At 48.2% G+C, this 13,011-nt stretch overlaps 1 protein-coding gene across 5 annotated transcripts in view; it reads right to left on the reverse strand.

The window, feature by feature from the left end:
* Positions 1 to 8,441, reverse strand: part of ACTN4 (actinin alpha 4) — a 71,243-nt gene extending 62,802 nt beyond the window's left edge. For 3 of the 5 annotated variants that reach the window (XM_036876270.2, XM_036876267.2, XM_036876237.2), the window contains exon 1: positions 8,181 to 8,441. In XM_036876270.2, coding sequence (XP_036732165.1) covers positions 8,181 to 8,342 — 162 coding nt within the window. In that variant the 5' untranslated portion in view covers positions 8,343 to 8,441. The remainder of the gene's footprint in view (positions 1 to 8,180) is intronic. The other 2 variants (XM_036876260.2, XM_036876253.2) reach the window with 1 other exon arrangement.
* Between the last annotated feature and the right edge of the window lie 4,570 nt (positions 8,442 to 13,011).

A 13,011-nucleotide genomic window follows, 5' to 3' on the forward strand; every position in this document is an offset into this window, starting at 1 on the left:
AGAAGCCCTTTTTAAAAGCATTTATTATTTTCATCGGACACTGAGTTTAATGGTAAAGATACTTATTTCTTTAAAAGAAAGAGGAGTGGGTGATAGGGAAAACAAGGTTTATTTACTGTCAGAGTTGGGATAGGAAGGATGTGGATTTCTTTTTAATGTATCTCTTGGGATTTGCTGGAAACTTTAGAGTTCTTTTTAATTTGTCAGTGTTTGTGAAAGCAGGCAAAAGATGCAGGCACATTTTGCCCTGCTATTAAGAAGTCACATAGCTGAGATTCCAGCTCTAAATGCTTAGAGAAAAAGCATGTATCCCAGCCACAAAGCCAGCAGTGGCTTTCATGGTGCACTCTCCTTTTTTCTTCTCTCTGTGCAAATACACACACACCCCTCGTGGATAAAATGGACTGGCCCCAACTACTGCACCAGGGAACAAAGCCCCTCGTCTTCTACCCAGCAGCCACTGTGCATATGGATGTATTCCTGTGAGACCAGTTGGCAGCATGGCATTTCTACCCAGTAGCCCAACATTCCACCATCAGTGCTGCCTCTGGTATGGAGGCACTCCTCAAAACAAGCCAACAACTCAGTTTCCATGGTGGTATCAGCTAAAATACCTTTTACTCACACCCAGATTTATTGATCAGAGAGTATTTAACGTGCTGAATATTAAACACAGTATAGGGAGGCTGATGACAATGAAGCTGGCTTCCAGCACTGCCCTCAGCACTTGGCGGAGGAAGGCCTGTCATTTCAATAAAGCAAACTGAAGACCCACAAACCCTCCCAGAGTGACACCCCCTCAAGCAACGTCCCCCTTTTGGCTGGTTGTAGAATCGCTTTCAAGCTTCCTCCTGTGATGTTTCTCCTGACCTCTGGTTGGCCAACTCTGCCATCAAAATGAAGCATGTATTACAAAAAGAAAGAAAAGAAATGCATCTATTTTATTTCCTGCTGTGCCTCCATCCTGGATGGCTGCTAATTAAGATGTTCTTAGAGCTGGAATCAGTCATTACTGCTCCCGGAGGTATGATATAGGTACTCTTTGTCCCGGGCTTTTGGAGATTTAAAAATCAAATGTGTCCCTTCACACATGGAGGAGGAGGAGTAAAGCATACTGCCTGCCTTCAGCACTGCCTCATCCACTAGATTGTTTGTGGCTTCCACCTACTCTCAACAGCAGTCAGGGAGGGGAAAAGCTGAAAAGAAAAACCCACTAGAAAGCCAGTGACAGACATCATTCAGCCCCACACCTTTGGGGGGGAGACTTTAAAAAGCATAAAACAAACCACAATGTCTTCTTTATTTGCCCAAAGCCGAAGGCACAAATGCTATTGTATTGCTGGTGTTCTAGCATCCCATTCAATCATTTCAACACCAGAAATTATTTCCCAAGACGACTTCATTGTGTTCTGTAGAGTAGTAACTGCCACTTCCAACTACTTCTGCCCCATGTGGATAGTTCCACTGGAAGACAAAGAATCTGTTCTGCTCTGATATTTGGAAGAAAAACATTTAAATTAGCCTTCTCTTAACTCAATAGGAAGGCACTGCTTTCCTTTCAGAATCTAGGGTTCAAATACCTAGACAGGAGAGCAGTGTGGTTTATTCACCGGAGCAAACTTTATGTGTGCATGTGTTAAGAAAACCAGAGCCTTAAAAGAAAAAGCTGTGTGAGTAGCAAGTGATAAACCCACAATTATCATATTTACAATGTGGTTCTGGAGTTTCGTAAAAAACAAACAAACAACCCTATCATTTGGAAACAGGGATAAGTCCAGCATTGTCCAATCATCAGTGACATGGTCAAGTCCAGTATGGTGGATGGGCAAGCAGGATGGGCTGTGTTCCTGGGTAAGTCACTCCACCCTGCCACTCACAAAATGTTTGCAGGGTCAAATGAGATTGAAGTTTTTTCCAAGTGTGGCAGGCACACATGGGAGATTTTCAGGGTCATCCACAACTACATTCAACTTTGAGTCACAGTGAGGAGGCTGGTCCTTGGATTCTCTTGTAAATCTTCACAGAACTTCAAAGAGAAAGGCTCTGCTTGGAATGGTGAGTCTTTCATACCTCACCAACACTTGCCAATCTCTCTTTTTAACAAAGGGAGCATGCCTCCAGCTCAGAGCCTTCAGCAGGAATAATACCTAGCTAGAATTGAACATGACTTTTGTTGAGCGTGTTTATTTTTGCAGTTTCCTTCTATTTACGGACAGGGAAACTGGGTTTTTCCATTTACCATACTCACAAAAATTTCCCTTTTAAAATAAGGCAAAAAATGCAAAATGACTTTTAAAAATATATGTATATAAAAGTAAAAGTGAGTATGGAAAAATCACAAGCAACTGAAATTTAGGAAGTGCGGACACACACAAATGCACGGGTTATTGAGGAGGGGTACTGATGTGGCTGGGGAACAAAGTCCCTTCTCAAAATGCAGATGGTCCTTCACTCTAGTGGGGATGGGGCTCATCCCAGCCCGAGGAAAACAAGAGTCAGCTCAGAAATAGGTGGCAAAGAGCAAATCCCAAGTAAACCCAATACACTTGCTTTTAGATAACACTTCAACACATAACATCTAAGAAAAAAAGCCTCTTCCAGAGTAAATGCTGTTCAGACTAAATAAATGGCAACCAAGTTACACCAACAAGCTTTTAAAGACTTTGCATGAACATTCCAAGTTAATGAATGTGTTGTTTATGAGGGTAAGGGGAGGGGGGAGAACAACACAACCAAAAAAGGCACAACACTAAGACAAATGTCTTGGGGATTTTTATAATCCCAGGGAGACTGCTACTTGGATAAAACTTCCCAAGCACTGATATAAGGACACTCTGGCCAGTTAAGTGTATGCAAGGACTTCACTTTCTGGAGGCAGCAGGATCCTTCTCCTCCTAGCTAGTTGGTTAATTCCACCCCTCCCACCCCATCCCATAACATCACTCTTTAAACAGAGTCCAGAATTTTAAATAATTGTTTCTCTTGATTCACTGAACTTTACACAACTTGATACCTGGGAGGCTGACAAAACTGTAAATCATAAACCTTCCTAAAGAAAAGCAAGTGTTACCTGTGCTGCTTTCAGATACTTTATAACAAATTCTGGCCTAGCTGCCAACACTGTAAAACTTAGTTGCCTTGTAACTGGCTTTGATGTTTCAAAGCTTAAACTCATCCTAAAGGAGTCTAATCTTGGGCTCTCAAATCACCCCTGATATAAAGACTTCTTTCAAACCTCCATGGATGACAGGATTTGTATCTGCTCAAGTAGAAAGTTCCGCTTACCTTTTAGTAGGTCAGTGTTTCAGTTACCACTGCCATTGAATTACCAACTTGCTATCACTTGCCTCCTATTTCCATGAAAAAAGAAAAGGGGGAAAGGGGAGACTTAAGGTAACTTGAGTGCTTTTGTTAGTCTGTGAAATACACACAGAAAGACAGCGGAAGGAAACTGAGGGAAGGGAAGGGAAGTGACTACGACTTTGAGAACAGGGACATCACTAAGTGAAGGAAACAAGAATAAAGCTGGGGGGAACACTGATCTAGAATATACTAAACATCAGCGGAGAGATAAATATGTTGATATTTCAGCTATTCAGAAAACTTGACTGAGTAATCTATACTAGACCAAACAGCTGTTCACAAATTACTTTTGCCCTTCTCGCACCTTTACCCCCAAACATAAAAGCAGCAAGGGAATCATTTTGTTTTGTTTTGTTTTGTTTTTAAAGAACAACCCTAAGATCTGGGCAAAGGCCTGTACAATCCCAGCACACTATAAATCAATATAGCAAAATCCTAAAGTGTTCATCTCAACAGTCTCAGAAATTCCTTGAGCCTTCCCAAATCAATTCCTTTTTGGCTCCATTCACTTTGCTGTCATCTGCTAGACAGCACTGCCAAATAACTTGTACTACTCACTCAGTTAACTCTGAAAAAGAGTACTGTCTGGCCAAAGTCTGCCGTGATTGGAGTATATGTTTAAATGGCAGAACTTCCCACCCCAGAGGCCTACAACTGGAATGCAGACTTGTTCCTGGCTCCCCTGCCATCTGATTAAGAGGACACTCCTCCCTAAATGCATCTCAGGAGTTTAACAGCAGCAGCACCTGGATATTAAAACACCACCCCTCATTACTGAACTGTTTACCTCCAACACTTTCACCGCTTTCCCCACAAGGCGGCCCACTCAAGTCCAGGCGATCAGCTACCATTAAATGAAACTATACCATTAAACGAAACCATTTAGTACCAGTGGCAACTGGAGAATGAGTCAGCTCCCTAACTGCCAAAGTGGACTCCTCACTGGTCTCAGAAGCTGGAACCGGGAAGGGTGTTTCAAAAGGCAGAGGGCAATCCTGGGCCCATGCCCGGGACTGCCTAGGATTAGGTGAAGCTTGGCGAGTGCCACTCCCACTTCATGACCAACCGGATTCAACTCAACTGAATGAGTGTGAGGGCTACAGGAGCACTGTACTCCCAGGCCATCCTCCCCCACCTCATCTCTTCCATAGTCACCACAAAAGCCATGTCCTAAAACACATGGGGATGGGGTGGAGAAACAGCACACTAGCCCCTGAGGACCTTCCCCTACCCCCTCACAAGACAGCAAACACTATATACTTGCTCCCCTCACATATGTACAGTCTTCTTTCTGGATGACAACTGCATTTGATTGGTTCTTTGGTTTTTGCTTTGTTTGTTTTTTGTAAGTACATTATACAATTTTGAAAACTGCTAAGTCTTAGCCAGACCCTAAGAGGCAAGCAATTAAAGTAATGGAACAAAATAACAGATGGCTACTTTGGGGCCTCCATTATCAGCCTAAAAGAAAAACCTACTTGGAGAAAAACAAAACACCATCAGAACTCTCAAATAATTAACTCACACCTAATACAGCCTGAGCCAAAGGTCAGGGTCTAAACACTGAGGCTGTGCAAGCATTTCAATGAACAGCCAAGCTCGGCAAGGAGGCATTTCCTCTTGCTGTGATGAGAAGTTCTGGAGCAGCTATCAAGAGACCTCATCCATGGTGAATGGGAGCAGCAAGGCTACCCAGGCCCCTTTCAGAAATTGGGAGGGAACTGTAGTCCAGAACTCTAATTGCTCCAGAATTTGCTCAAAACCCAGACCACTCCTCCCCCACCTACCAAAAGAACACTTGGGGCCTTCCCATGCCAGAACTGTTGCATAACCTACTTATCAGGTAATACCCTGGTCACAAGAGTCCCTAGAAGTCAGAGCAAAGGACTTCAGGTGAGCACTACCTGGAGCCATGCACACTCTGACTTGGGCCAACCCTTGCTTAATTCCTCAAATAATTCAATTCCACACCCTTTAAGGTCTACAACCATGCTGGACACAGTTGTTCAGATAGTGACTAGCACTCTCACTGACAGTGGCTTAGCCTCGGAAAGTCAAGAAGGATAACATGTCACTGAATTTACTAAAGAAACACTGCAATGAAAAACCCAGCCAGCCGGTTTGGGAGTAAAGGGGTTCCTCTTACAGCAAACAGAACAGCCCAAACTTGTGTATATATTCCTTTCCATTACTTTTTCCCCCATTCACCCCTGCCCCATAATAGGAAAGTGCACAGCAGTGAAGCAAAATTTTTCCCCAAGGAACAAGGTATGTGTAAATATTTGATGCAGTAGGTATAAAGCAGGACATACTAGCATCTAGCCCTTACTGAGAATCGAAAGCTACTGGTTTTAGAGGACGCTATGAGCAACCCTTCCCCTCAGCCTTGCCTGGTCCTTGAGGAAGGGAGGAGGGAGAATGACACATGGCACAAGGCCTTGGGGTTCCGGTGAGTCCTGGTTCCCGCCCAGGGCCTGAAAGGTGCCCCAGCCTCACCCTGTGTACAATAACCCCCAAGAAGCACACACACCCTACCTCCCAGAAGGGAGTGGAAATGAGCTAGCAAAGGGAGTCACTCGGGGAGTTAGAACATAGGCAGGGAGGGAAAAGGAAGGGCTCCCACTCACACCAACTAAAAAAAAGGATCAGGGACTCATTTCCCCAAGCACCGGGAGTTGAAGACAGACTACAGACATTTTCAAAAACAACCCCATGTCCCCCTGTTCCCCTCCCAACTTCCCAAGTCTCTTGGCAACTAACTCTTAACCTTTTCCAATCCAGCAAGGCCTCAAGCGATAAATTATTGTTGAGACAGAAGACTAGATCTCCCTTTCCCCTCAAAAAGCATTTTTATGTCAGATTATCTCAACTTGCCCACCCTGAGGTAGGTGGGGCAACAGATAAGGACACCACCACCAACCCGCCACCCCCACTGAGGATGAGGAAATTCAAGCAGAGGCTGGTAATTTACCCAAGGTTATGCCAGGCCCCACCCCAGGCTGCCTTGGAACCGCTGCTCCCTTCACCCTTTCCCTTCCAGGCGGATGGCCCGCTCCAAGCCGCAGAGCACCACCTCACTCCCTCAAGAGGCTTCCAGTCACACTCTCCACTCTCTTCCCTCAGCTCATCGCTCAAACCCACTGAATCTGCCCCCAGAGTCCTTACAAGGCTCCACTGAATCCACCCTCCCAGAGTCCCAACACCACACATCCATCCTGTACAATCACTGAAAGGTCCCCTTCGACCCCTCCTGATTTTACAGATGACAGAACTGCACTGAGAGATCAACAGTCTTGCCTAAGACCATAGAGTTGATGGACAACAAATATGGGAAGAAAATTCAGATCTCCGGAACATGTTAAATGCCTCTAACTCCAAGTACCTCCCACCCTATTCACACACATTTAACCCACTCCCAACACACATACACACTCAACACATGCCTTTCTTTAGCTCTTCCTGCACACACTCAAACCCTCTCCTATCAGCTCTGGGCTCCCCCATCTCAACAGCCTTAGATTATTCCTCCTCCCCCCACAGCACATACCACTTTCCCTGTGCTTCCCCCTCCTATTGATCCTTCCACTACTGTGGGTCCCCGAAGTAGTTTCCACATCCTGAAATGCCACCCGGAAACAGACCCTGCTTTAGGATCCTTTCACTCCCTCCCCACAAAAAGGCACAATTCTTCCTGGACACTCTGGCCTTTTCCTCCCTATTCTCCCTTCACGACCCAGGCACACTCACCAGGCCTAGGACTGCCTCTCCCAAAGCCCTCCCTGCAAAATTCCTTTCACAGTCCATCCATCACACACTCCCTTTCTAATGAGACTCACTTTGCTAAACTAACCTCCCTCCCATTCTCCACTATTCCTGCTCACATTCTCCACGACTCTCACCTACTCCTCAGGCTCCTCCAATCCTTGGCTGAGCTTTTCAACCTTCCATCCCCTTCCCCAGAAACCCCTCCTCAAAACACTCTAAACACTCTCTGCATGCCCCTTTGGCCTGTCCATCCCTCAACTCCTCTTACTCCTATCTCCAATCTTCTCTCCTCTTAAGAACAGTACCCCAAATAAATCTCACCCCCTTCAAAAACTTATCCACAGGTCCCAAACTTCACCCTTTAGACCCCTAGCCCCAGACCTCCTTGGCACCCCTACTCATCCTCACACTCCAAGCCCCGTGTCTCACGCCCCCTTCTTTCTGAAGCTCCTCTCCTTTCACCCTTAGTCTCCGTAATCCTCCCACTACTCTTCAGACTCCACAAACCCTTCCTTAGTACCACTACCCCAGTTTCAGACCTCCAGAATCTCCATCCCCTTTAGCACTGCCCCGACTTGAGGTTCCCACAATTCCAAGCCTCTTCAGACCTTTCCGCACTCTAAATAACCCCTCCTATCCAGGGCCTCCTCTTCAGGCTCCCCCAAACCCTACTTCTATCCTAACCCACAATTCCAGACTCCCCCTTTCTCTCTCAGCACCCTCAACCCATCCTCTGGACCCTCCAATCCCGACTCAGACCCCAATCTCATTTTAGAGTCTCCAATCCCCTCCTCGGTTTCCTCCAATTCCTGCATCAGGCTCCCTGACTCCTTTTTTCAGACTTCCATATTCCCTGCTCGGCCGCCAATTATTTTTTCAGACTCCCAATTCCTTGCCCAAGTTCTGCAATTCCTTTTCAGGATTCCAGACCTACCAATTCCTTTCAGGACCCCCGATTCCCATGCCAGACCCTCCAATCCTCTCTCAGGACCTCCAACCCGCTTCCCGGCCCCCAGCACCCCTCCAGTCTGTCCAGCCCGCGGGCCGCGCACCTTGCGCTGTTGCTTCTCCCAGGCCGGGTCCAGCAGCAGGTCCCGGTCCCAGTCGTCCTCCTGGGCCATGTAGTCGCCCATGGTACCCCCGCCGCCGGCGCCATTGCCCCCGCTGCTGGGGCCGTACTGGTACGACTGGTTCGCCGCGTGGTAGTCCACCATTCCGCTGCCTCTTGCTCACCCACCAGCCGGTCCGCTCCCGCCTCAGCTCCCGCCCCTCTGCCCGAGCCGTCGCCGCCGCCGCTGCCGCCGCCTCAGCTGCTTCAGCCCGCCCTCCCCCAGCGCCTGCGCACAGCCCGCCGCGCCTGCGCACCGCGCCGCCGCCGCCGCCCTCCCGCGCGCGCGCGCGCCTCCTAACCAGAAAGGTCCTGAGACGTCCCTCTCGGGGAGCTCGGCGCCTGCGCAGAGCCCACTTCTCGACCGCCCCGTCAGCTCGTGTACGAGCCGCACCTCCTCTCTCGCGTGAGCGCGCGCGGCCTCCGCGTGTGGGCGGGATCAACATGAATGATTCATAAGGCGAGCCTCGCCGTCAGGCCCTAACCTGCCCAGCCGTGGAATGTATTCCCATTCAGCAACATAAATTTAAACGATATTTATTAAACGCCTGCTGTGTGCCACACCGTGTTTAACGCATTGGCACTAAACAAGATAGACAAAAATCCCTGCCCTTATGAAACTACCTTCTAGTGAAGGGAAACAAAAAAAACAAATCTTATTAAGTATATAGTATATTCCAAGGTGAAAATGTTATGGAGAAAAATTAAGCATGAGCTGGAATGTAAATAAAGTAGTCAGGACAAGCTTTACGGAAAAGGAGGCCATCTGAACACAGGACATGAAGGATTCATGAAATGGACATGAGAGGTAGATTGGAACAGAGAGGGCTGACTGGGAAGGTAAAGGATTTTTTGGACTTGTCTATCTTCATTCATTTATTCGGCACCTACAGGGTGCCAGGCATTGTTATAGAGCACTGGCAATGTAGTGCCAAGCATAATAAGCACGATCACTTCTCAAGGGGCTAATGTAAAGCTGGGGGCTGGGAGGCAACAAAAATAAGCAAATAAATACAGACACATGGCATTGCCACATTAATAGGCATCTCAAATTTAAACATCCAAAGCTAAGCTCTCAAACCCAGTCATCTGCATCTCAGTTAATGGCACCTCCATCCCTCCAGCTGCACAAGCTAGAAGGAAACCTGCAGACTCCTCTTTGTCTTCACACCTCACATCTAGTTCTTCAAAGAATTGTCAGTTCCATCTTCAGACTATATACAGAATCCACCCATTTCCCTGTCCCCATGGCCCAACCCATCCTGTCCACCCTTGCCTGTTCTTTGTTTGGACTACTGCAGGAGCCTCCTCCCCACCTCCCAGCTCCCACTCCAGTACCCCTACCCAACTCTTGCCTACAAGCTGCCAGAAGGAGCCTGTGAACACCTGAGTCAGATCAAGTTCCTCCCTCTGCTGGGAACCCTTTAACATGATCACCACACTGAGTACAAGTCAAACTCAAAGAGAGGAGGAAAGGGTACAGGAGTTTTCCCTGCTCTGGCCCAGCCTGGCCCAGCTTTTGAAATAACCAAGACTCCTGAGGTTTCAGCCAAACCTACAAGATCTTCCACATTCTGGTCCTCATTTCCTCTCCCAGCTCATCTCTCACTCTCCCCCTGACTTTACCAGCTCCTGCCATGCTGCTGGCCTCCTTGCTGTTTCTAGAACACATCAGGCATGCCCCAGCCTCAGGGCCTTTGTACTTGGTGTTACCTTGTTACTACTGTCTGGAGCACTTGCCCCAGATGATGTATCCCCAAGGCTTACAGCCTACTCTCCTGCACTGCGGAAATATTACCTCCTCCATGAGACCTTCCCTGACTACTTTGGTTAAAATAGTATCCCACACCTTCCCTGCTTTTTTTCTAGTGTACTGATCACCATTTAACATACTACGTGATTGGTTTATTTTATCTGTCTCCTTCCCAAGAATGTCAGGTCGCTGCTGTGTATCTAATCTCTGAAGAAGTGTCTGGTGCAAGATAGATTAGTAAAGTCTAGGTGAATGAATAAATGAACTTAAAACCATGGTGAGGAGTTTGAATTTTATTCTAAATACAGTGGGAAGTTAAGGGAGATCTTAAGCAGGGGAAGGCTGGATCTCATTCAGCTGTTCGCAGGGTCCCTCTGGTCACATCAGGGGAACAGACTAGAAGGTGGAGTGAGCTCAGAAACACCAGTGAGAAGGCTATTACAACGGTCCAGGTGAGGGTGGACAGGACCAGGGTGCTACAGGATGAGAGAACAGTGGAGGAGGGGCAGTGGGAGGATTTCAGAAGGTGGAGCTGACAGAACTTACTGTTGTGAATTTGACTGGGAATGGGGGACAGGGGTGAGAAAGAGGGAAAAATCAAGACTAAGTTTTGGACCTGAGCAACAAGGGAATGTGAAAAATTTTACTGGATTCAGAGAAAGACTTGAGGGGAATAGTTGTCAGAAAAAGTAAGGAGGTCAGAGTTTGAATTAGACTAAAGCAGGAACTGGCCAACAGTAATGACAAGAAGGGATGGTCAGAGCCCGCTACTACACTGTGTGGTAACAAAGCTCTCCAGGTATGAGAGCTGCAAGGAACCCTCCACCCTCTCAAAGGCACGAGAAGGGATCCAACAGCAAGCAAAGAGAAGGAGGCATGAGCAGCAGCCCATTTTCCAGGGGGATGCTGGGACCTCGTCAAAGATCCAAAAGTGTTGATTTCCATAGCTGGGCTGGGGCAGGCAGCCTCTTCCCATCTAACTTGGAGAGCAAGCCCACAACTCTTGCACTGGGCCTGGTTGGCAAGGAGAGGCCACTTGGGCAGTGGGAGTTGCTCCACCCTGCCTGCTCCAGTGGACACTGAGAAAACTCCCCCACCAAGGGTTCAGAGATGAAGCAGATGGCCCCAATGAGGTTTAAAGGCTCTCTTTAATTGCCAGCTTTGAGGCTTCCTCCTGGCAGCCATCCATGGCCAGTGTAGAAATAATAGTTGCTACCTATTGAGGGTCAAGGGCAGTAGGGTAGGGGCTCAGAGGGGCAGGAATAGACCCCTGAGAGAAAGGGGTATGGCCAATGGGGTCACCCATTTGGTGAAGCCCCATTAGGTCCACCATTTCCACACCAGCACTTCTTGGAACCCTTGAGGCTTCCATCTAAATTTTCTAAAGGTTGTATCCCATTGTTTATGCTACTTAGGTGAAACAAACAGGACAGGGCTGTGTTCTCCCAAGGTGGGAATATGAACAGACACTGGGAGTCTACAGGTGACTAAGGAAGCAGCTGAAACAGCAGCCGAAGCCTAAGTGAGCATAGCAGGTGACTAATGTATGGCCCCTTACTATATACCAAACTGTTGGAAACTCTCCCCGTGTTATTAACTCACTAGTGGGTGTGAAGACTGAGTCACAGAAAGGTTAACTAACATGCCCAAAGTCACTAAGCTGGGGCTTGAACTCAGGCAGTTTTTCTCCAGAGCCAAGCTTCTTAGCTGCTCAAGGTGGATCCTGGAGCGAACACAGGTTGGCTAAGCAGGACATGACATGACTTCCAAGAGACTACAGGTCATTTCCTCCTCCCTGCAGAGCAGCCACCACCAGTTGTGCAGAATATATCCTACACAAAGGCATCTGCCAAGTGGATGAGTGCGAACTGTGCCCACCCCGAGCAGGTACCTATTGGTAACACACAAATAGCGGTATCCCAGCCTTCCCTCCTTCTACCCCTTAGAGCTGGCTCCCAAGTCCTGAGCTGCAGAAACACCCTTTGTCCCCAGTGATTGGGCATGCCCTAGTTCCTGGCTCCTGCTGTCCGGGACCCAGGGCAAAGGTGCCCCACCCTGCCACAGCTCCCCAGATCAGTCCCCTCTGAGGACCCATGGGCGTGAGGACAGATTGGGGTTGAGAAGGCTGGCGGTTCAGGCATTGCCGCTGCCCTCTCAACTAAGTTCAGGCACACTGGCACACGAGAACACTCTCTCAGGGGCAGCTGCCAGCCTATACCAAGGGCTATATATCTATTACGGCACTTCATTTCCTCCATTTTCCTAAAAGGCAACCACTGTTGTCCTCACCCCCCTCTTCCTACAGACAAGCTCAGAGACACTTGTCAGACACTCAATCTGCCAGAATGTGTGTAAAATGGGACCAACCAACCCAGCTAAGGATCAAGTGACACGAGCTATGCCTCCTGGCCAGTGTAGGCTGGGACCTGGGGATGGGGGAGAATGGCCTGGCTGAAATCCTACTTTTCTCATGAAGTCTTTCCAACAGAAGAGTGCTAGGGACTAGTTTACAACCTTAAGGCAAACTCCTTTGAGTCTGAAATGAACAATGATTCCCGTCTTCTAAACGCCAAGATCTGGGTTGGTCCTGATATGAGACATTTACTGGCAAGAGCTCATTGGAATCCTCAAAACTCTGAAAAGGGGGCATCATTTTCCCCTTTTGCAGATAAGAAAACTGCGACAGAGAAGCAGTCATTAGCACAAAGACACAGCAGGATGAGCAGCAGCCAGAATCCTTACCCTGCCCCTACCCCAGCTAGTACCTGCAGGTGAGGAGGCCAAAGGGCAAAGGTGGTGCCTCCCTCACCAGGAACCCAGGGCGCACCCCTGTTCACATAGGTTTTCAAGAGGGCAGAAGAGCCCAGGTACACCCAGCTGCAGGACTGGGCTCCTACATCCTATTTACACTCTGCTCCTTGCTGACTCACTGCTGCCTTCCCCCCACGTGACCTGACAGATCAGGAAGGTGGGAGTGCAAGGCCTGTGGCTGAGCCCGGGCAAGGAAGGAAGCTGAAGGAGG

Source organism: Manis pentadactyla, chromosome 15 (assembly GCF_030020395.1).
Source record: "Manis pentadactyla isolate mManPen7 chromosome 15, mManPen7.hap1, whole genome shotgun sequence".
NCBI classification, from domain to species: Eukaryota; Metazoa; Chordata; class Mammalia; order Pholidota; family Manidae; genus Manis; species Manis pentadactyla.